Below are 24,641 nucleotides of genomic sequence, written 5' to 3' on the forward strand. Positions count from 1 at the left end.
AGGGAGACTCAGAGTCAAATTATAAAAATTAGAAGTATTTATTCTTGCAAGAATAGGAGCAGTCTAATACACAGTTGTTACCCTGTGCAGAAGATTGACACACCCCCAGACAGACTGAACCACCTTTTTATCCTAAACTCCAAGGTCTTTTTCCCCCCAGAGCCTTCCCATCCAGTAGTTTTCCATCCAGTAGTTTTCCATAGACAAAGAAGCCATAACACTAGTTTAGATTCGTCACTAGTTGGCCCATAAGCCCTCCTTCACCAAACGGCCTTCTGACATTCTAGGTCAGAGGTCCTTGTTCGTCTGTTCTCTGGAGTGTCTCCCCCCTTCTGCCTCCCCAGGTACATACGCAGAATCTTCTCTCACTACAAGTGAGAGACACACATGTGACATTCTTTGAATCATCTATATTTTACTAAAGATCAATGAATATCATAAAACTTCCACCACAATGTCATTTATTTCTAAATTCAGAAATGTATATGAAAGAATGTTATGACAAATTGTCATCCATCTCTCATACAATTATCTTGGAACGTCTGACTGCTATCGGGATCGCTCACAATGCACTAGTCTGGTTCAGGTCATATCTACATAATAGAAAACAGTTCATTCAGGGGAAAAATGTCACATCAAAATCTACAACAGTCACCCATGGTGTTCCTCAGGGCTCAGTGCTGGGACCACTGCTTTTTATCATCTATATATTACCTCTAGGCAACATTCTCCGTTCCTTTGGGATTCATTTTCATTGTTACGCTGATGATACACAATTATATCTCTCCACAACACCTAACACCTCTCTTCCCCCCTCCGCTCTCACCTCCTGTCTGCAAGCTATCAACAACTGGATGTCAATCAATCTTCTCAAACTCAATGGAAATAAAAGTGAGGTTCTCCTCATTGGTTCAAAGGCCACACTCTCCAAAAGTCAACCGTTTACTATGTCAGTTGATGGTTCTCCGATTCCCACTTTCTCCCAAGTCAAAAGTCTCGGTGTCATTCTAGACAGTACACTTTCCTTTGGCCCTCACATCAGCAATATCACTCAGACTTCTTACTTTCACCTCCGCAACATCTCTAGACTCCGCCCTTCCCTCTCCCAACACAGTACACAGGTCCTTGTTCATGCCCTGATCACATCCCGCATTGACCACTGCAACGCCCTCCTCATTGGCTCCACAAGTAAACTTCTCCATCGTCTCCAGTCCATTCAGAACTCGGCAGCTCGGATTATCACCTGCACCAGATCAACTGACCACATTACACCACTTCTTATTCAGCTCCACTGGATTCCTGTTTTTCACCGGATTAATTACAAAATTCTGCTGCTTACCTTCAAAGCCCTCCATGACCTTGCCCCCTCATACCTCTCAGACCTGCTTCTTCCCTATAATCCTTCTCGAACACTTCGTTCCTCCACGGCTGAAATTTTAACTGTACCAACATTCACACTTAGCACCATGGGGGCTAGAGCCTACAGCCTCTCTGCCCAACGTCTCTGGAACTCTCTCCCACTTCACATTCGCCAATTGGACTCTCTCCATCAATTCAAATCACAACTTAAAACACATCTGTTTAGATTAGCTCATCCTACATAAATTGTATAATTCCAATTTAACTTACTGGACTTAATGGTTTTTAGCATCAAGATCGTACATATTCATTTGATTTTACTATTGATATTATTGTTGGGCTTGTATTAATGTCTTGTTTATTTTTTCTGTAAGGTGTCCTTGGGTGTCTTGAAAGGCGCCATCAAATAAATTGTATTATTATTATTATTATTATTATAAACTCGGTATAATAAATGTTCTAAAACTTTTCTATAATTCGATCCACTGCTCGGTCTGAATGAAAATTCAAATTATAAATACTGAGGTCCCAAATCTGAGTTTGCTAAAGTTTCACAGATCTACATATGTGCATTTTCAGATATTGGAAGGCCAAACAATTGCAGGGCTGCCAACACTCACTCATTGACCGTGAGACTCACGAAACTGACACTTTTCACACACGCTCTCACGCCACACATCCATTTTCTCACGCATAGAAAAGAGGACACTGACACCGGCAGACAAGACAGAGCAGTTTACTTCTGATATAAAACAAATGATCAGCTCTCAGATTATGTCAATTTTATTACGAAATGCATTCAATGAATGCCATTTTGGCGCTTGTAAATGTGACGTGATCTCTGTAGCAGCGCCTCAGTTCAATCGGCACGTGACCGACCATCTTTTACTCTTCTTTACAAGTAAATAAACCTGAATGAACAATAGGCGTGACTTTTCCGGTCAACGTACGCTAAGCTGCTGTCGAATCACAACACAGGAACCGCTGACACAACCAGAACTCGTTACGTATTTCTGAAGGAGGGACTTCATAGAACAAGGAAGTCATCAGCCCGTTTTTAGGAAAGTGAAAACAGCGGTATACAGATAAGTACATTTTGTGAAAAATACTGTGTTTTTTTTACATGCGAAACATGAACACATGTTATATTGCACACTGTAAACACAATCAAAGCTTCAAAAACACAGGAAAAACGGGACCTTTAACTAATTTGCGGGCATCAGGGAGCCGGTATCAATATGCGGGAGACTCCCAGAACTTCCAGGTGTGATGGAGAGTCTGAGACATTCGGATCCATTTGCAGTAATTTTATTGAAACACACAATGAAGCAAGAGACAAGGCAGACTAGGAACAGGCAAGGGAGATCCAGGAATCAGAGTTGTTACCAGGCGTGGGTCAGGGCAGGCAGAGAACGTTCGTAAAGGATCCTTGGAAACACAGGCTGGGGTCGGAGAACCAGGAATACTTGGGTAGATACAGAGATCGCTTGGAAATGAACGCCGTGGCAGAATCAAGACTTCGCAATGAAGGTGAGTTGGGAGTGTGCATATAAAGGGAGCTGAGAGAGTCAGAGTGAGAACAGGTGCGCTGATAATGGGATGGGACAGGGCTGGTAGATAATGAGTGTGAGGAGGTGGAAGATGGGAAGTGCAGTCCTAGTACTCAGGGGAAAGTGATCTGATGCCGCCAGAGGGAGGCGATAGAGGTCGTTCCGTGACACCAGGACACTTGGGTCTGAAATACTTCCACACCGCTGACATGGCTATTCTGTAAGTTAGCTAAACTCTCATACTCATGCGACTATAATTGGCTACTACTGTTATCACGTGACAGGCTGGACCGCTTAACTGGATGTCGCAGCAAATAGTTAGGGAAAGTTAAGCATTTTTTTGGCCAATCTGCAAAAAAAATTCTTACCAATAGCTTTTTTTACCATGTGTTCCTATAGGTGTCTAGTAACCTCCCAATTTATCCACGGCCAAATCCTCGGGGAAACGCCTGGAGAGGCCATCAAAGTTGGGGTGCCCAGAGGGCCTGGGTACCAAAAAAAAAGATTTTTTTTTTTTTTTAGCAATATTAGCTTTTGAGATGTCTAACTATGGGTTTTTAGGGGTGCTGAATCTATCCCAGCCATTAGTTTTGAGTAAAAATGACTCCAAATCCATACAAAATCCATAAAAATGTTTAAAACCATTACAAAACAAAACTTCCTAAATCAGTTTAAAATTTACCAAACCTCATCCAACTCCCCTGCATCTCCCTCACTCCTGTTATCATCTGGCTGGTTGTGTTCTGGCAAGAGTTACCATGACAGTTCCCACAAACAGAAATACACTTGACTCCTAGCTGCACCTGAGAGTGTCACAGTCCTCAGCACAGTTGCAGCTGACAAACTTCAGAAGGTGGTCCGGTGCAATGGGACCACCTCTGTTGTAGGGACTGGTGCATAACCTTGTTCTCCTTGTTTCCATCCATACTCAAGGACATCCAGTTATGGACTTTGTCAAGTCAAGTCACCTTTATTTATATAACGCTTTTTACAATACAGATTGTATCAAAGCAGCTTCACAGTGATAATATGAAAATAATACAACAAAGTTTGCTTCTAGAAGAACATTGCGGCATCGTCCACCTTAAGTAAGGTAGATCAATAATATTGTTGAATATTAAATGTCCCCAACTAAGCAAGCCAACAGCCAAGGCAACAGTGGCAAAGAACCAAAACTCCATCAGTGACAGAATGGAGAAAAAAGCCTTGGGAGATCCCAGGCTCAGTCGGGGGCCAGTTCCAGGGCCGTGGGAAGAGGTTTTAAGTTGGGGGTGCTGTAGTGGGAGGTGCATTTTTTGCGCGTCAGGTGGACACCTCTTAATAATGTCTAATGTCTAAGTGTTAATAATTAACAAAGTAAACACACACTAATAAGAATGAACCATATTTATACCAATCTTGTAACCAGACTCCGTTGAACACAGCAGACACGTACAAATAGCCAAGATAGTTAAACAGCTCCAAAAGGTTGTCGCGCACAGCGGACCACAAAAGCAAATATTTTTAACAGCACATATAAGCCTACGTTATTTAAACTTATGGCTCTGTCAGGGCGCAGACAAACACTCACAGAACACAGCTAATAAGAACATAAAAATAGCCTACGAATAATTAAAACGGTCCACAGGCTGACAGCGCAAACGAACATATCCAAATATAGGCACATTTTCGCCGTTTCAAAAGCCCAATTTGCACAGCACACAATAATATAACCAAATACATTTCTGCAGCAAATTTATCAGTGTGAAATTAATGCGTATGTTATGTTAAACTGCTCAACTGCAGCTCATAATAAACCAAACGTTTTACCTTGAGCAGGGTGCTCCTGTTAAATTACTCCAAATGTGGCTTGGCGCTCAGGAGCTGAGTAGATAAAGTCTCTCATGAGGGAATGGATGTCCAAAGCATTCAAAATGTCTGTGTGGACATTCATCAGGGACAAGTGTGTGAGTCTCTTCTGTGTCATGGTGGACCGTAACCATGTTTTTAATCGGCGCAAGTTGGAGAATGATCGCTCGGATGAGGCCACTGATATAGGTAAACACAGACACAATTGTATGAGTTTTTCAGCCTCAGTAAACAGAGCTCTCGTTTGAGGATGGAGCTTAGATAGGCATGATGCTACATCTCTCACTGTGCTACATTGAGATTCTCTGGTGACATCGCAAAGCATTTTGAGCTGGAGATTAAGGCGGTCTATGTCCAGCTCCTTGGGAAGCTGAAGGGGCTCCAAATCAACAGTTCCTCCTCCTGCTGCCACTATTACTGCCCTCTCTCGGCTCGCTGCTATAGTCATACTCTCTTGGTCAAACCGTCTCTTCAGCTCCGCTGACACCAAGTCAACAGCCTGGTAAAACTGATGTCGCCAAATCACTGTTGCTGCGTTGTGCGCCACTGCCTCTGGTTCCGTGGTTTGGCGAAAGCGGCCCGGGGTTCTGCTCACTCTTGCGGTGGTGTCTGGCATTTTCAGGTCCATCTCTGAGGCACATGCTTCAACCTTGAGGACCATCTCCTCCACAATGTCATCATCACGAAGTGCCGCTATGCGATCTTTGAGCACATTTGCGCATTCAAGTGCACCAAGGGCACTTGCTTTGGAGCTCTGCAGGCCCCGGGCCACTGCCTCGCAGGGTTCGAACAGTGCTTGGCAACAGAGAAGACCGAAAAATGTTCTCCCTTTTCGGGCTTTGTTCCACAGTCCCCCAATCTTTGATCTGCTGTCCCCTCTGAGCAGCTTCTTGTCCTCTTTCAGCAAATTGAGTGTAGCCAGAAGAGTACTGTAAGAGAAACAGACGCGTTTGATGGCTGTGGCGCGGACGCACCATCTCGTCGGGCAAAGGCCTAGGATGTTAACCGCAACCTCATCGCAACCGAAAAGCGACTCAAAAAGCTGTTTGCACTTTGACGATTCTCCAATTACAGTAGCAACACCCCGTACAAAATTCAAAGTGTCGGCCACAAGGCTCACTTCACAAGCAACTTCTTGGAGCACCAAGTCCAGCGCGTGGTTGTTACAGTGTACATACATTGACTGAGGGCACAATTCTTTGAGGCGAGCCTGCACTCCTGAAAAGCACCCGGACATATTACTGGCTCCATCAAAGCAGTATGCTACAAGGCGTTCGATTGGAATGTTCAGTCTCAAAAACACATCCTTGATGCAGGAGAAAAGAGTTTTTCCAGTGCTGTCCTGTGCATTATAAAATCCCAAAAATAAACAGTGAGACTCCAGGCTGCCGTCAACAAATTGCAAATTACACGAGAGCTGCTCTGTTGTGCTCACGTCAGTAGTCCCATCAGCTGTTAATCCATAAAATCTGGATTCCGATGAACGGGCGACAATATCCCTTTGAATAGCATGGGCAAACTGTTGGATAATTTCACTTTGTATGGTGTTGGACATCCAGTTGTCTCTTCTCATCACCCATTCTCGTTCTTTAGGGAGATCATAGGTGCGTTCCAACATCAGTTCGTAAAGGATTCCATCACGTGTGGTGTCACCCCTGAACGGCATCCCCTTGCTGCCCAGGAATCTGATGGATCTAAACAGTAGTTCCAAAACATGTCGAGCGGTCCCCTGCTGTTCGGCAAGAGCATTAGACAGGAGGGCATTGATAGGCACATTACCCAAAGCAGCGTGTCTTTGAACTGAATCCATGTGTAACTTTGATCGTTCATGTTCCTTGAATTTTGCAGTGGCTTTACGCCAGTTTCCAAAGCCGCCTGACACGAATGGGTTGTCTACCCTAAAACTGTCTGCATTGATAAGTTTTTTTTCTATTGCTTTCAGACAAGCAAAACACAAAACTCGATTGGTCTCAGTCACGTAATGCAGCCACTTCCATTTGTTAAACCAAGCTGGTGTGAATGCACGATTGAAAGTTTCTGTTCCAAAATGTCTACTAGGAAAAACAAAGTTAGATGGCTGGAAAGGCTCCTCAAATGCAGCTAGCGTGCTAAATCCACCACCAGTGCTAGCAGCATTGCATGGAGGAGCGGCAGGCTCGTGAGGGTTGTTACCGCAGGTCTTGGCGGTCTCTGAGGCAAAACTAGCAGGCCTACTAGGCTCTGGCGAAGAGCTGGTCGGTGTCGGGATGCTTTCCTGTATTCTCTGGACTTCCGTCGTGCTCTTTTTAGAAGCTGGTGTACCAAAAAAATCCAAAATTCTTTTCTGTGCCATTTTGATATCTAGATACCTTCATGTTTTTTTAATTATTATTTTTATACCTTCACTGTTGCAACGTCTTCGCCTTGACGTTCAACGTGAGGTCAGTTGACAATGATGCATTCTGGCTGACCCCCCAGGGCGAGTTTTTCAAGGAAACCGTTATTTAGAATGTGTCACTTTATGGTTTCCATGGTGACGCGTCATTGCTTGTCACGTGACACCGCAACAACAACAGAGCTGAATGAATGATGATATGCTTTTATGTCATTTTTCCTTTTTATTCAAAATATTCACAAATTTGTTAGATATGGCATTAAATATCTGATATTCCGATTGTCAAATATATGCAAGTGGAAGTGTTTTGTTGTTTAAACACCTTTATAACGATCGCGTTAGTTGAGCTGTATGCGCGATGGGCGACGGCATCTTAGTTTGTGCCGCAGACGCAGTTCAGAGAATCGGATCTGTTGGATTTACCACATGTGAATTCATCCACTTCTCCCGAAATACATAAAACTAAGTGGCTGGTGAACTGGGAGAAGAATAGAGTAAACTTTAAAGTTACTTTCACAATGTGTATCTGATATGAATAAAACAACGTGTCTAATTATAATGGAAAGGATTATTATTGCCTCTTCCTTTGACATCAGTGTGTATTTTACAAACTCTAAATGTATTGTGTTTTTTTTTTAGTACTTATATGTCTGAAACCTAAAATAAACATTATGTGGTTGAAAACACTGAAAAGTTGTGATATATGACAGCTCTGAACGCGCCTGTCTCTGGCTCAGCGCCAGCCAACAAGCGAAAGCTCATTTGAATTTAGCAGTTGATCACGTCATGCACTGGGACCAGCCTAGACTGATAACACCGGTGTGATCGTACGTACGTGCGAAAGGGTCAATAATTATTTAGTTGTACTCAAAACCTTTTCGTGCATAAACTTCTTAGGTTAATAACAAACAGGAAAAAATAAAAAAATGTTTTAATACGTTTATTTATTTGCATCTGTCAGAGAGTGCTGTAATGTCTGCATTTTTCAACGGGGGTGCTGCAGCACATGCTTCCCTACTTCCCACGGCCATGGCCAGTTCTCCTCTGGCCAATCAGTGAACAGTGTATGATTATGATTCAGGCAGCATTACAGGTCAGTTATGACACAAACTAGTGAGCAAAGTCAGATTGGATCAGAACATTTATCCAGTTCCATCTGGTTGGAGGTCGGAGTCATCACGTCGGTATGTAGACGGGTTTGTTGAGGATCAGTGCTGATGGCTGTCGTGTCGATGAGGCCTTCACAGGGCTGATGAGGGATGCTTTGTGGATGGGCCCAGGCGCAGGTCTTTCATCTGATCTGGATACGGCCCGGATTCAGCTGACTTCAGTAAACAGGAGAGAGACTAGTTGACTAGTGTAGCAGACTTTATAGCAGTAGCCTATCTCTGGTCTGGAGATATGCCCGCAGAGAGTGCTGTGCTGCAGCTCCTGTAGTCGGAGGCAGTTTCTCAGGCTTGATGCTCCCGGCTGCGGCCCGGACAGTTGAACAGTTCGCAGCCAGCTTTGATGATGTCACTTTTCTTGGCTCTGATGTCATTGAACACATCCATGGCCCCCTCTGCTTTGTCAGTCTTGCAGAGCTTGGTGAGCAAAGTTGGTTTGCTAAACCCAGAAATTGCTGATACGGTATCGCAGCCAGAGAAGCTGTGTAGGAAGATCAGGTATGTAACAGAACCTCTCCGGGAGGGCCACCCGGATCTTTCCAACATCGTGGTTTGCCCTATGATGGACCAGCATAACCATAACGTCGGTGTCCTCGGCCCTCACCTCAACAGAGGACTCTATTGCCTCATTTAGTGATGCACACACGATAGAAGTGTCAGCATCATCATGTAGCCTCAAGTCATGCTTGTGATGACATGTGGCAAATTTGGTCTGAATCCAACAAAGCGTTGCGGAGATACAGCCTTACGTCTGTTTTCGCAAGCGCTACGTAAAATTTGTTTGTGGGTTTTTTCGAAAATTGCTAAGCGAATCAACTTGAATTCCATAACTTTTTGTCGGCATGGTCTGTAGATGATCTGATTCAATTTTCATGGAAATTGGAGCAACGGCCTAGGAGGAGTTCGAAAAAGTAGCTTTTTCGGAAAATTCAAAATGGCGGAAAACTTTTCATGGCGCAAAATGACGTCATTGGGTGCAATCGAATCGTCACGAGGTCAGGAATCAGAGGAAAAAATAATTTTGTTTCTAGCCCTTGTGGTTCAAAAGTTATTAGAATAAACATGAGTGAAACTTTGGACAGTTGGTGGCGCTAGAGGGAATGACTTAGACACACCAAAATTGGTGTATTTAATGTTGGGACTGTCCTCTATCCGAATGTCAAACCATTACAACTTTCCCGCGATCGGTTCTATGGGCTGCCATAGACTCCCAGAGCGGAAGAAGAAGAAGAATTATTTTTGGTACGGGAACAGATACAATAGGTGCCCGCACCTTCAGTGCTTGGCCCCTAAAAAAGAAGAATAAGAACGGGAACAGATACAATAGGTGCCCGCACCTTCAGTGCTTGGCCCCTAAATATAGCTGCAAGCAGCCATTACGGGGCCAAGCGCAAGCAAGACGACAAGACATGCCAAAGTGGCTGGGAGTGTGAGACCAACTGCAGCAAGGATCAATTGAAGACATTTAAAGATGAATTTTGGCAAAATGGTTGAAAAATCACATACAATAACTAAAAATATGATTATCACCTTCGACCAATAGGTGGCGCAGTTACGAAACTGATGTGATGTGGTCAGAGTGAAGTGACAATGACACATACAAAGTTTGGTGTCAATATGTCGAGGCATTGCATATATAAAGCCTGAATAGTCATTTTGGCATCATGCCTCAATTTTGCCACTGCGGTATACAAAAACGGTTTCGTCTATCGACACGAAATCCATAACTTTTACTCGGCACCGTCTGGAGATGACACGATCCGATTTTGGTGAAAATCGGACGTTCGGTCTAGGAGGAGTTCGAAAAAGTAGGTTTTAAAAGAAAATAAAGATGGCGGACAGGAAGTTTGACTGACTACACCAAAATTGGTATCTATGTTTTCAGCATAACCCAAGGAATCTATTGAGATCAGTGTCATTACTATAGGCAAATTTATTCAAAAGTTATTAGCATTTTTGGAAATTTCATTATAACTTTTGACCTAAAGGTGGCGCTGTCTCATAATCTTTTGAGTACCTTTAGGGCGTTGTACTGATGACCCATACTGAGTTTCGTAACGATACGTTCATGCATTCATAAAATACAGCATTTTAGCACATAATTCAAAATGGCCGACAGCCAAAATGGCCGATATGGACAAATTGGATATCAGTCAACTCAAAATGACGCCCTGAATCTATCGAGACCACTTTTATGATTTTTGGACAAACCGTTCAGAAGTTATAAGCAAAAATAGCCTTTTTTCATATCTCCGGACCAGTAGGTGGCGCTGCGCCGAAACGGAGCATGTAGCCTCAGGTCACGCTTGTGATGACATGTAGGAAGTTTGGTTTGAATACGATTAAGCGTTGCGGAGATACAGCCTTACGTCTGTTTTCGCAAGCGCTACGTAAAATTTGCTTGTGGGTTTTTTCGAAAATTGCTAAGCGAATCAACTTGAATTCCATAACTTTTTGTCGGCATGGTCTGTAGATGATCTGATTCAATTTTCATGGAAATTGGAGCAACGGCCTAGGAGGAGTTCGAAAAAGTAGCTTTTTCGGAAAATTCAAAATGGCGGAAAACTTTTCATGGCGCAAAATGACGTCATTGGGTGCAATCGAATCGTCACGAGGTCAGGAATCAGAGGAAAAAAAGAATTTTGTTTCTAGCCCTTGTGGTTCAAAAGTTATTAGAATAAACATGAGTGAAACTTTGGACAGTTGGTGGCGCTAGAGGGAATGACTTAGACACACCAAAATTGGTGTATTTAATGTTGGGACTGTCCTCTATCCGAATGTCAAACCATTACAACTTTCCCGCGATCGGTTCTATGGGCTGCCATAGACTCCCAGAGCGGAAGAAGAAGAAGAATTATTTTTGGTACGGGAACAGATACAATAGGTGCCCGCACCTTCAGTGCTTGGCCCCTAAAAAGAAGAAATATAGCTGCAAGCAGCAATCACCGGGGCCAAGCGCAAGCAAGACGACAAGACATGCCAAAGTGGCTGGGAGTGTGAGACCCACTGCAGCAAGGAGCAATTAAAGACATTTGAAGATGAATTTTGGCAAAATGGTTGAAAAATCACATACAATAACTAAAAATATGATTATCACTTTCGACCAATAGGTGGCGCAGTTACGAAACTGATGTGATGTGGTCAGAGTGAAGTGACAATGACACATACAAAGTTTGGTGTCAATATGTCAAGGCATTGCAGATATAAAGCCTGAATAGTCATTTTGGCATCATGCCTCAACTTTGCCACTGCGGTATACGAAAACGGTTTTGTCTATCGACACGAAATCCATAACTTTTACTCGGCACAGTCTGGAGATGACACGATCCGATTTTGGTGAAAATCGGACGTTCGGTCTAGGAGGAGTTCGAAAAAGTAGGTTTTAAAAGAAAATAAAGATGGCGGACAGGAACTTTGATTGACTATGGCAAAATTGGTATCTATGTTTTCAGCATAACCCAAGGAATCTATTGAGATCAGTGTCATTACTATAGGCAAATTTATTCAAAAGTTATTAGCATTTTTGGAAATTTCATTATAACTTTTGACCAAAAGGTGGCGCTGTCTCATAAATTTTTGAGTACTTTTAGGGCGTTGTACTGATGACCCATACTGAGTTTCGTAACGATACGTTCATGCGTTCATAAAATACAGCATTTTAGCACATAATTCAAAATGGCCGACAGCCAAAATGGCCGATATGGGAAAATTGGATATCAGTCGACTCAGCACGATGCCCTGAATCTAACGAGACCACTTTTGTGATTTTTGGACAAACCGTTCAGAAGTTATAAGCAAAAACATACATTCTTCATATCTCCGGACCAGTAGGTGGCGCTGCGCCGAAACGCAGCATGTAGCCTCAAGTCATGCTTGTGATGACATGCACCAAATTTGGTCTGAATCCGATAAAGCGTTGTGGAGATACGGCCTTACGTCTGTTTTCGCAAGCGCTACGTAAATTTTATTTGCGCGGTATTCGAGAACGGTAATTCGAATCAACTTGAATTCCATAACTTTTGGTCGTCAAGGTCTGGAGATGATCTGGTTCATTTTTCGTGAAATTCGGAGGAACGGCCTAGGAGGAGTTCGAAAAAGTAGGTTTTTCGGAAAATTCAAAATGGCGGGAAAACTATTATGACGGAAAATGACGTCATAGGGTGCAGTCGAATCGTCATGAGCTCAGGAATCAGAGGAAAAAAGAATTTTGTTTCTAGCCCTTGTGGTTCAAAAGTTATTAGCATAAACATGAGTGAAACTTTGGACAGCTGGTGGCGCTAGAGGGAATGAGTTGGAGACTCCAAATTTGCTATGGTGATAGTTCAGGCTGTCCTCTATCACTGTGCCAATTTGTATAAGTTTCCCGCAAACGGTTCTATAGGCTGCCATAGACGCCCAGTCGGAAGAAAAAGAAAAAGAAAAAGAAGAATAGCTGCAAGCAGCAATCACCGGGGCCAAGCGCAAGCAAGACGACAAGACATGCCAAAGTGGCTGGGAGTGTGAGACCCACTGCAGCAAGGAGCAATTAAAGACATTTGAAGATGAATTTTGGCAAAATGGTTGAAAAATCACATACAATAACTAAAAATATGATTATCACTTTCGACCAATAGGTGGCGCAGTTACGAAACTGATGTGATGTGGTCAGAGTGAAGTGACAATGACACATACAAAGTTTGGTGTCAATATGTCAAGGCATTGCAGATATAAAGCCTGAATAGTCATTTTGGCATCATGCCTCAACTTTGCCACTGCGGTATACGAAAACGGTTTTGTCTATCGACACGAAATCCATAACTTTTACTCGGCACAGTCTGGAGATGACACGATCCGATTTTGGTGAAAATCGGACGTTCGGTCTAGGAGGAGTTCGAAAAAGTAGGTTTTAAAAGAAAATAAAGATGGCGGACAGGAACTTTGATTGACTATGGCAAAATTGGTATCTATGTTTTCAGCATAACCCAAGGAATCTATTGAGATCAGTGTCATTACTATAGGCAAATTTATTCAAAAGTTATTAGCATTTTTGGAAATTTCATTATAACTTTTGACCAAAAGGTGGCGCTGTCTCATAAATTTTTGAGTACTTTTAGGGCGTTGTACTGATGACCCATACTGAGTTTCGTAACGATACGTTCATGCGTTCATAAAATACAGCATTTTAGCACATAATTCAAAATGGCCGACAGCCAAAATGGCCGATATGGGAAAATTGGATATCAGTCGACTCAGCACGATGCCCTGAATCTAACGAGACCACTTTTGTGATTTTTGGACAAACCGTTCAGAAGTTATAAGCAAAAATATAAATTCTTCATATCTCCGGACCAGTAGGTGGCGCTGCGCCGAAACGCAGCATGTAGCCTCAGGTCATGCTTGTGATGACATGTACCAAATTTGGTCTGAATCCGATAAAGCGTTGTGGAGATACGGCCTTACGTCTGTTTTTGCAAGCGCTACGTAAAATTTATTTGCGCGGTATTCGAGAACGGTAATTCGAATCAACTTGAATTCCATAACTTTTTGTCGTCATGGTCTGGAGTTGATCTGGTTCAATTTTCGTGAAATTCGGAGCAACGGCCTAGGAGGAGTTCGAAAAAGTAGGTTTTTTGGAAAATTCAAAATGGCGGGAAAACTATTATGACGGAAAATGACGTCATAGGGTGCAATCGAATTATCGTGAGCTCAGGAATCAGAGGAAAAAAATTTTTTGATTCTAGCCCTTACGGTTCAAAAGTTATCAGCATAGACATGAGTGAAACTTTGGACTGTTGGTGGCGCTAGAGGGAATGAGTTGGAGACACCAAAATTGGTGTATTTAATGTTGGGACTGTCCTCTATCAGAATGTCAAATAAAATCAACTTTCCCGCAAGCGGTTCATAGGGCTGCCATAGACTTCAATGGCGGAAGAAGAAGAAGAAACGGAAGAATAAATATAGCTGCAAGCAGCAATCACCGGGGCCAAGCGCAAGCAAGACGACAAGACATGCCAAAGTGGCTGGGAGTGTGAGACCCACTGCAGCAAGGAGCAATTAAAGACATTTGAAGATGAATTTTGGCAAAATGGTTGAAAAATCACATACAATAACTAAAAATATGATTATCACTTTCGACCAATAGGTGGCGCAGTTACGAAACTGATGTGATGTGGTCAGAGTGAAGTGACAATGACACATACAAAGTTTGGTGTCAATATGTCAAGGCATTGCAGATATAAAGCCTGAATAGTCATTTTGGCATCATGCCTCAACTTTGCCACTGCGGTATACGAAAACGGTTTTGTCTATCGACACGAAATCCATAACTTTTACTCGGCACAGTCTGGAGATGACACGATCCGATTTTGGTGAAAATCGGACGTTCGGTCTAGGAGGAGTTCGAAAAAGTAGGTTTTAAAAGAAAATAAAGATGGCGGACAGGAACTTTGATTGACTATGGCAAAATTGGTATCTATGTTTTCAGCATAACCCAAGGAATCTATTGAGATCAGTGTCATTACTATAGGCAAATTTATTCAAAAGTTATTAGCATTTTTGGAAATTTCATTATAACTTTTGACCAAAAGGTGGCGCTGTCTCATAAATTTTTGAGTACTTTTAGGGCGTTGTACTGATGACCCATACTGAGTTTCGTAACGATACGTTCATGCGTTCATAAAATACAGCATTTTAGCACATAATTCAAAATGGCCGACAGCCAAAATGGCCGATATGGGAAAATTGGATATCAGTCGACTCAGCACGATGCCCTGAATCTAACGAGACCACTTTTGTGATTTTTGGACAAACCGTTCAGAAGTTATAAGCAAAAATATAAATTCTTCATATCTCCGGACCAGTAGGTGGCGCTGCGCCGAAACGCAGCATGTAGCCTCAGGTCATGCTTGTGATGACATGTACCAAATTTGGTCTGAATCCGATAAAGCGTTGTGGAGATACGGCCTTACGTCTGTTTTTGCAAGCGCTACGTAAAATTTATTTGCGCGGTATTCGAGAACGGTAATACGAATCAACTTGAATTCCATAACTTTTTGTCGTCATGGTCTGGAGTTGATCTGGTTCAATTTTCGTGAAATTCGGGAAGGAATCAGAGGAAAAAAGAATTTTGTTGATAGGCCTTACGGTTCAAAAGTTATTAGCATACAATTTCTGAAACTTTGGACAGGTGGTGGCGCTAGAGGGAATGAGTTAGAAACACCAAAATTGGTGTATTTGATGTTGGGAATGTCCTCTATCAGAATGTCAAACCAAAACAACTTTCCCGCATACGCTTCTATGGGCTGTCATAGACGCCCAGTCGGAAGAAGAAAAAGAAGAATAAGAACGGGAACAGATACAATAGGTGCCCGCACCTTCAGTGCTTGGCCCCTAATAAGAACGGGAACAGATACAATAGGTGCCCGCACCTTCAGTGCTTGGCCCCTAATAAGAACCGGAACAGATACAATAGGTGCCCGCACCTTCAGTGCTTGGCCCCTAATAAGAACGGGAACAGATACAATAGGTGCCCGCACCTTCAGTGCTTGGCCCCTAATAAGAACCGGAACAGATACAATAGGTGCCCGCACCTTCAGTGCTTGGCCCCTAAATAAGAACCGGAACAGATACAATAGGTGCCCGCACCTTCAGTGCTTGGCCCCTAATGACAATTTCACTGACAATGTGTGATTTTGTGAGTAAAGGTTATCTACAGATCCAATACTTCAAATAAACAACGATATTTATATAAAGCAAATGTATAGTGAAAAAAACTTGTGTTATGTGACATTAGTTTTATGGAAGTTTTTTTTTAGTTGTAACTTTCTTAATTGTCATTTAGCTGTCACTTTCATTTCAATGTATACATGACAGATTTGTTTTATGTCATTTATTTCTAAATTCAGAAATGTATATGAAAGAATGTTATGACAAATTGTCATGCATCTCTCATACAATTATCTTGGAACGTCTGACTGCTATCGGGATTGCTCACAATGCACTAGTCTGGTTCAGGTCATATCTCACCTGTAGTATCTCAGCAGCCATATCACCCTGTAGCCCAAGACTGGTTTCCCACTGAAGCTAAGCGGGGCTGAGCCTGGTTAGTACCTGAATGGGAGACCTCCTGGGAAAACCAGGTTGCTGCTGGTAGAGGTGTTAGTGAGACCAGCAGGGGGCGCTCACCCTGTGGTCTGTGTGGGTCCTAATGCCCCAGTGTAGTGACGGGGACACTATACTGCCAAAAGAGCGCCGTCTTTCGGATGAGACGTTAAAACCGAGGTCCTGACTCTCTGTGGTCATTAAAAATCCCAGGATGTCCTTCGAAAAAGAGTAGGGGTGTAACCCCGGCATCCTGGCCAAATTAGCCCCTTGGCCTCTGTCTATCATGGCCTCCTAATCATCCCCATATACTGATTGGCTTCATCACTGTCTCCTCTCCACCAGTAAGCTGGTGTGTGGTGGGCGTTCTTGCGCAATATGGCTGCCGTCGCATCATCCAAGTGGATGCTGCACATTGGTGGTGGTTGAGGAGATTCCCCCCTTCTATGTAAAGCGCTTTGAGGTCTCAGATAAAGCGCTATATAAATGTAACAAATTATTATTATCTACATAATAGAAAACAGTTCATTCAGGGGAAAAATGTCACATCAAAATTTACAACACTCACCCATGGTGTTCCTCAGGGCTCAGTGCTGGGACCACTGCTTTTTATCATCTATATATTACCTCTAGGCAACATTTTCCGTTCCTTTGGGATTCATTTTCATTGTTACGCTGATGATACACAATTATATCTCTCCACAACACCTAACACCTCTCTTCCCCCCTCCGCTCTCACCTCCTGTCTGCAAGCTATCAACAACTGGATGTCAACCAATCTTCTCAAACTCAATGGAAGTAAAAGTGAGGTTCTCCTCATTGGTTCAAAGGCCACACTCTCCAAAAGTCAACCGTTTACTATGTCAGTTCATGGTTCTCCTAGACTCCGCCCTTCCCTCTCCCAACACAGTACACAGGTCCTTGTTCATGCCCTGATCACATCCCGCATTGACTACTGCAACGCCCTCCTCATTGGCTCCACAAGTAAACTTCTCCATCGTCTCCAGTCCATTCAGAACTCGGCAGCTGGGATTATCACCTGCACCAGATCAACTGACCACATTACACCACTTCTTATTCAGCTCCACTGGCTTCCTGTTTTTCACCGGATTAATTACAAAATTCTGCTGCTTACCTTCAAAGCCCTCCATGACCTTGCCCCCTCATACCTCTCAGACCTGCTTCTTCCCTATAATCCTTCTCGAACACTTCGTTCCTCCACGGCTGAAATTTTAACTGTACCAACATTCAGACTTAGCACCATGGGGGCTAGAGCCTACAGCCGCTCTGCCCCACGTCTCTGGAACTCTCTCCCACTTCACATTCGCCAATTGGACTCTCTCCATCAATTCAAATCACAACTTAAAACACATCTGTTTAGATTAGCTTATCCTACATAAATTGTATCATTCCAATTCAACTTACTGGACTTAATGGTTTTTAGCATCAAGATCGTACATATTCATTTGATTGTACTATTGATATTATTGTTGGGCTTGTATTAATGTCTTGTTTATTTTTTCTGTAAGGTGTCCTTGGGTGTCTTGAAAGGCGCCATCAAATAAAATTTATTATTATTATTATTATTATTATAAACTCGGTATAATAAATGTTCTAAAACTTTTCTATAATTCGATCCACTGCTCGGTCTGAATGAAAATTCAAATTATAAATACTGAGGTCCCAAATCTGAGCTCGCTAAAGTTTCACAGATCTACATATGTGCATTTTCAGATATTGGAAGGCCAAACAATTGCAGGGCTGCCAACTCTCACTCATTGACCGTGAGACTCCCGAAATAGACACTTTTCACACACGCTCTCACGCCACACATCCATTTTCTCACGCATAGAAAAGAGGACACCGGCAGACAAGACAGAGCAGTTTACTTCTGATATAAAACAAATGATCAGCTCTCAGATTATGTCAATTTAATTACGAAATGCAAACAATGAATGCCGTTTTGGCGCTTGTAAATGTGACGTGATCTCTGTAGCAGCGCCTCAGTTTAATCGGCACGTGACCGATCATCTTTTACTCTTCTTTACAAGTAAATAAACCCGAATGAACAATAGGCGTGACCTTTCCGGTCAACGTACGCTAAGCTACTGTCGAATCACAACACAGGAACCGCTGGCACAATCAGAACTCGTTACGTATTTCTGAAGGAGGGACTTCATAGAACAAGGAAGTCATCAGCCCGTTATTAGGAAAGTGAAAACAGCGGTATACAGATAAGGGACTGTTCGTTATTTATTTAAGGGGCCACCGGAGGAGTTTTGAGATCTATAGTCAAAAAAGACTTTACCCTCCCTTCGCCAGCAATAAATTTTTCTATGACCCTCCAAAATGATTGTGAAAAAAGGCATGACCCTCCCCGATCATTTATTGATTACTTCTGTACTGGTTTGCGCTTGGCAAAGATGTTCAGATATCTCTATGTTCCTGCACACCCGCCTTTTTCAAACTGGCGCAGCGCTGACTCGCGGTAGAAACTGCATGATTTGTTAAACATGAGGATTATCCGTCTGGCATCGCCGCTCACTCTAACGTTAACCTAGATAATTGTTCGCTGTTCTTAGGCGCATAACCAAGTGTGTGTGCGGAGTGTGTAGCGCACTGCATGACATGGAGGCGCTGATGCGATTTGCATTTTCCTATCAACAGTGGAAACAACTTAAAATACTCTATTTCTGGCCATACAGAAAAGAATAATGCATCAGTCGCAATACTTTTATTTGTGTAAACTCACAATAACAAGAAAACGTTTTGCTTTCATAAAATAAAATAAAACAATCAGGGCGCGCTTTCATGGTCTCCGTGAACTGTAGCGCGTAAAAAAGAAAAAAGAAAAAAAAGCAGAAACATATCGTAGGCTATATAGCATACTAGCCTCAAATATATGAAAAAATATCTATATAAAGCTTGATATGTCCACTTTTAAATGAAAAAAATCAAATCGAAAGCAAATATCATTTGATTATGTAGGCTAATCCGTAGGCCTATAAGATGCATTTCTCTTAAAGGCGCACTTTACAGCGGAGATGTATGGAGACATGTTTGCAGCGGACACTGATTTAGAAAAAAAGAGTTTATTAATAAACAATTAAAATGCATCGTTATTTTTAAATACATATTTATTATCATTAGCCTGCTTTTGCGTCAAGATTATACATGCGCTTGAGCGCAGAATGGGCTATATCCCTCCATGCAGTATTTAAGCAGAAATTAACGTGCGACTAGTCAAATATTTAGTATATGGCAACAATACATTTACTATATTTGACATTATTTAATTAGTAAGTATCCAGCTCTTTACATTACATTTTTTGAGTTAACAATTAGGCTAGTTAATGAACTAATAAAATAATAGAACAAGTTAAGATGCTAACTATAATTCTATTTAGCATGACTTGTTCCACCACGCAAATGACTGTTTTTAAGGTGACAATCTGTTTTCACATCTTCCCATTTGAAGATTTACTGTATCTTGAAGATTGTTGTATTGTGTTGTATCTTCTGTTATAAAGATTGACATTTCGTTAATTAAAAAAATGAGCACATACGGTTGTTAAAATGTTCTGTTAGATGTTCTGTGTTTACTAGGCTACTTTTTGAATTGTGTATAATAATATATCTAATGAAGATATATTAAAAAAAATCTTATATATTATATATAAAACATAGCCTAGGCTATATAAAATAAAAAAGGTCCTCATTGGTTCATTTTGCCTGGGGCCCCCACTCAGTGTTGGTTCGCCTCTGTCTTGCGATGAATAAGGGGCTGTTTACACCTGGCCACTTCATGTGTGTTCTGTGATGGGATAGCTATCCGATCGTGAAAAGACCAGGTATAAATGCCCTCCGAAACGCATTCGAGACGGATTTGAATCCGATCGCTCAAACCACTTCAGGGGAGGTCTGGACCACATTCCCGACAAAACTGGACATGTGTAAATGCATCTGGTTGTGGAAACCACATATGTAAATTGTACTCCCAAAAAATGCAATAAAATAAAAATAAACGTGAGAGCGTGGCTATATGTTATAGGCTATATGTCATGTTATAGCCAGACATGACGACGCTACTGCAGCGCATCACTGCAGATGAGCCAACGTGCAAACTATTTGAAGAATTGAAGATAGGATTTAAAATCCGTTTTGCAAAAACGCATTTATGCGACCACACCAGGTGTAGGCTAAATGGAATCGTTTTGATAAATCAGATAGCTATCCGATCTGAGAAAACGCATGAAGTGGCCAGGTGTAAACAGCCCCAATGTAGCACGCGTCATTTGTGTTTGTTTTCAGACATGATAGCCTAAAAGTCGTTTTATACTTGTGCTTATGCGATATCACAATTTTTGATCGTGGATGATGTAATATCTCCACGATCTGCTTTTGAAGAAATATGGTAGCCTATCGTGCTACAGCGCACATTCTATCAACTGCAGTTCTGGCGCCTCAGTCCCTGTAAACTCGACGTAGGCTACATATCACATGCAGCGGTAGAGTTACACTCACTGGACACTGCTTGTGATTCGCAATCACAAAAGTTTATTATTTGCTCGTGGTAAACATTTCATTGGCGTTCTGTTCTGACATGATGCACATTTTCTGAGCGTGTGCGCACTGTCAAACAGCGCCAAACTGGACTTGATCTTTCGCGTCTGATTTTTGTTGGGTCAGACCCATCTGCTAGCTATGGGGGGACCGAGACTGAGAGAGCTACATGGAAAAATATGCACAAAACAAGCCACTTTGAAAGTTTGTTGTTTTCATGAATACAAAAGTTGGGTGACCCTCCCCCTAGACTAAAAAAAGTTGGATGATCCTCCCCTCAACAAAGAATAAAAAGGCATGACCCTCCCCTATTTTCCTCCGGTGGCCCATTCCATAAATACCGAACGGTCCCTAAGTACATTTTGTGAAAAATACTGTGTTTTTTTTACATGCGAAACATAAACACATGTTATATTGCACACTGTAAACACAATCAAAGCTTCAAAAACACAGGAAAAACGGGACCTTTAACTAATTTGCGGGCATCAGGGAGCCGCTATCAATATGCGGGAGACTCCCAGAACTTCCAGGACACTTGGGTCTGAAATACTTCCACACCGCTGACATGGCTATTCTGTAAGTTAGCTAAACTCTCATACTCATGCGACTATAATTGGCTACTACTGTTATCACGTGACAGGCTGCACCGCTTAACTGGATGTCGCAGCAAGGGAAATGCTAATATTCAAGGCGATGGTTTAAGCTCGATTTTCTCATGGTTTGTGTTGGATAGATATCGGATCATGTTTTTTTTCATCCCTCAGATCTCCAATCTAGTGTTTCTGGGCCAGTATCGGCACGTTACCGATGACGTTGATCGGATCGGGACATCCCTAGCTATTTGACACCAATAAAACGATTTAATATGCCAATTTACAGAAGATCCCGGGCATCACCATAATGAATGAGCTGAAAACAGGAACTTTCAAAGACAAAGAGGCTTTTCAGCAGCAGTTAAACATGATGACTCTGTAGTTTTTAAATGCAGATTGGGTAAAAACACAGTGATCACAGTTCACACCTGCAGTGAAGCCCCTCCCACAACAATTCACCAATAAATACTGGGAATATTCCCATCATCCTACAAGAGAAGGACAAACTCCAGGAGTAGCAGCTGAAATCTGTGTGACTGTTAAAGATGGAGTTTATTAAAGAGGAGATTGAAGACATGAGGGATCCAGAACCATCCAGAATAAAACATGAAGATACTGAGGAACAAATAGGTTGGTGTCCATTCTTGATTCTTCATTGTTGACTGCTTTGGTAGATGTGAATTGATAAGCAGTATATGGATAATCAATGATGGAGATATACATCTGAATGATCATATATAGCAAACATATTTTAACTATATTAACAAGTGAGTGACAGAACAAAACGTGGAAGATCTGGTACCTGATCTCTGTTGCTTTTGTCTATTAATTAAGTGATGGAGAAAAATTATGTCAAGTTGGAAGAATGTTTGGAACCAATTAATTAATATAATTTGTTTCTTACTATGGTAGTCAATGGGTGGTGAGATCTGCTTGGTTACAAACATTTTTCCAAATATCTTCCTTTGTGTTCAGCAGAACAAACAAAATCATACAGACTTGAGGGTGAGTAAATGATGACATACTTTTTATTTTCAGGTGAACTATCTCTTTAAATCAGGATTTACTTGAACTGATTCTGTATTTCTGTGTCTTTTAGACCAGGTGAGCGTGAAAGAGCAAAGACAAGAACTGAATGAAGTGAAGGAGGAACATCGCAACTTTAAAACTCAAAGAACAAAAGCCAAAAAGCTGCACACCTGCACTCAGTGTGGAAAGAGTTTCACACAGAAAGGAGACCTTAACATACACATGAGAATTCACACTGGAGAGAAACCATATACATGCACTCAGTGTGGAAAGAGTTTCAGAGCTTCATCCACATTCAAGTTTCATCTGCGCATTCACTCTGGAGAAAAGCCATATAACTGTGATCAGTGTGGTAAAGGTTTTATTTCATCATCAAAACTAAAAATACACCTGAAAGTTCATTCAGACGAGAAGCCTTATGTGTGTTCTCTCTGTGGAAAGAGTTTTTCACGACTGGACCATTTTAGACTGCACCAGAAAACACATAATGAAGTGAGAGATTATATGTGCTTTGACTGTGGGAAGAGCTTTACTAGAGCTGAGAATCTGAAACGGCACCAAATAACTCACACTGGAGAAAAACCTTACAAGTGCTCATATTGTGACAAGAGTTTCGCTCGGTCTGGATCTCTGAAATCACACGAGCGAGTTCATACTGGAGAGAAGCCGTATCACTGTACTCAGTGTGAGAAGAGTTTCACCAAATCAAGTAATCTAGGGACTCATATTAGAAAGCATTGTTCTGTGTCACAGTGAGCAAATGTTTTATGAGATTCACATTAAGTAAATGTGTAGGTAGTTAACTAATAAACTACTGTTTCTGTGAATGCCACACAATGTTTTTTTTATTTTTTATTATTTTTTTATTATTGAATTATTAGATTGAATGCTTACTCAAAGAAATATCACAATTAAAAGAGGCTGCAAACAAATGTAAGAAAAAATGTAAGAAAAAAATACAACAATCAGTTATTTTTCAACACATGAAGCAATTTCTTCAATTTTAGTGTTTTTTTAAAGCTTTTGTTACATAAAACCTGTAATTTCTTAAATAGATTTATTTAAAAGTACACATTTCTCTGCAACATATAAGTTGTATATAAGCTCTGTAAAATAATAAATAAAATGACAATTTCACTGACAATGTGTGATTTTGTGAGTAAAGGTTTTCTACAGATCCAATACTTCAAATAAACAATGAGATTTATATAAAGCAAATGTATAGTGAAAAAAACTTGTGTTATGTGACATTAGTTTTATGGAAGTTTTTTTTTAGTTGTAACTTTCTTAAAGGTGGGGTATGTGATTTGCAAAACGGCCGGTAGATTTTGAAAATACACAACTCAAATGGTCCTACCTTCTTTCCTTTGACTCCACCCATTCAAAGAACATGGACCAATCAATGGTACGACCGATTGATTGACGCACTTACTGTCCAATAATTCTAGGTGGTCTTGGAAATGATTGGCTGGTGTTTTTCGAGTCCTGTCCGTGCACAGATTATTAAATTGCTTAATTTTTATTTCAGTGCTTCTAACTCAGTGGCTGTAAGTGGGTTAGGAATAGGATTTTAAGTGATTTTGAAAAAATGGCCAAAAAAGAGAATTACATACCCCACCTTTAATTGTCATTTAGCTGTCACTTTCATTTCAATGTATACATGACAGATTTTTTTTATATGTTGTTGTGGCAAAAATTCATCAAACAAACATCACTGCGTAAGGGAGACTCAGAGTCAAATTATAAAAATTAGAAGTATTTATTCTTGCAAGAATAGGAGCAGTCTAATACACAGTTGTTACCCTGTGCAGAAGATTGACACACCCCCAGACAGACTGAACCACCTTTTTATCCTAAACTCCAAGGTCTTTTTCCCCCCAGAGCCTTCCCATCCAGTAGTTTTCCATCCAGTAGTTTTCCATAGACAAAGAAGCCATAACACTAGTTTAGATTCGTCACTAGTTGGCCCATAAGCCCTCCTTCACCAAACGGCCTTCTGACATTCTAGGTCAGAGGTCCTTGTTCGTCTGTTCTCTGGAGTGTCTCCCCCCTTCTGCCTCCCCAGGTACATACGCAGAAT

At 41.6% G+C, this 24,641-nt stretch overlaps 2 protein-coding genes across 2 annotated transcripts in view; one reads left to right on the forward strand and one right to left on the reverse strand.

Moving 5' to 3' along the window:
* LOC306997106 (uncharacterized protein) overlaps nt 1-24,641 on the reverse strand; it is a 417,445-nt gene that overhangs the window by 210,537 nt on the left and 182,267 nt on the right. The window lies entirely within an intron of this gene.
* LOC306997160 (uncharacterized protein) lies at nt 21,920-23,703 on the forward strand. Its single transcript, XM_079610286.1, has 2 exons — nt 21,920-22,162; nt 22,632-23,703. The coding sequence occupies exons 1-2, from the start codon at nt 22,078-22,080 to the stop codon at nt 23,315-23,317; spliced, it is 771 nt and encodes a 256-aa protein (XP_079466412.1). The 5' UTR covers nt 21,920-22,077; the 3' UTR covers nt 23,318-23,703.

Source organism: Phoxinus phoxinus (assembly GCF_949152265.1).
Source record: "Phoxinus phoxinus genome assembly, chromosome: 4".
Lineage (NCBI taxonomy): Eukaryota > Metazoa > Chordata > Actinopteri > Cypriniformes > Leuciscidae > Phoxinus > Phoxinus phoxinus.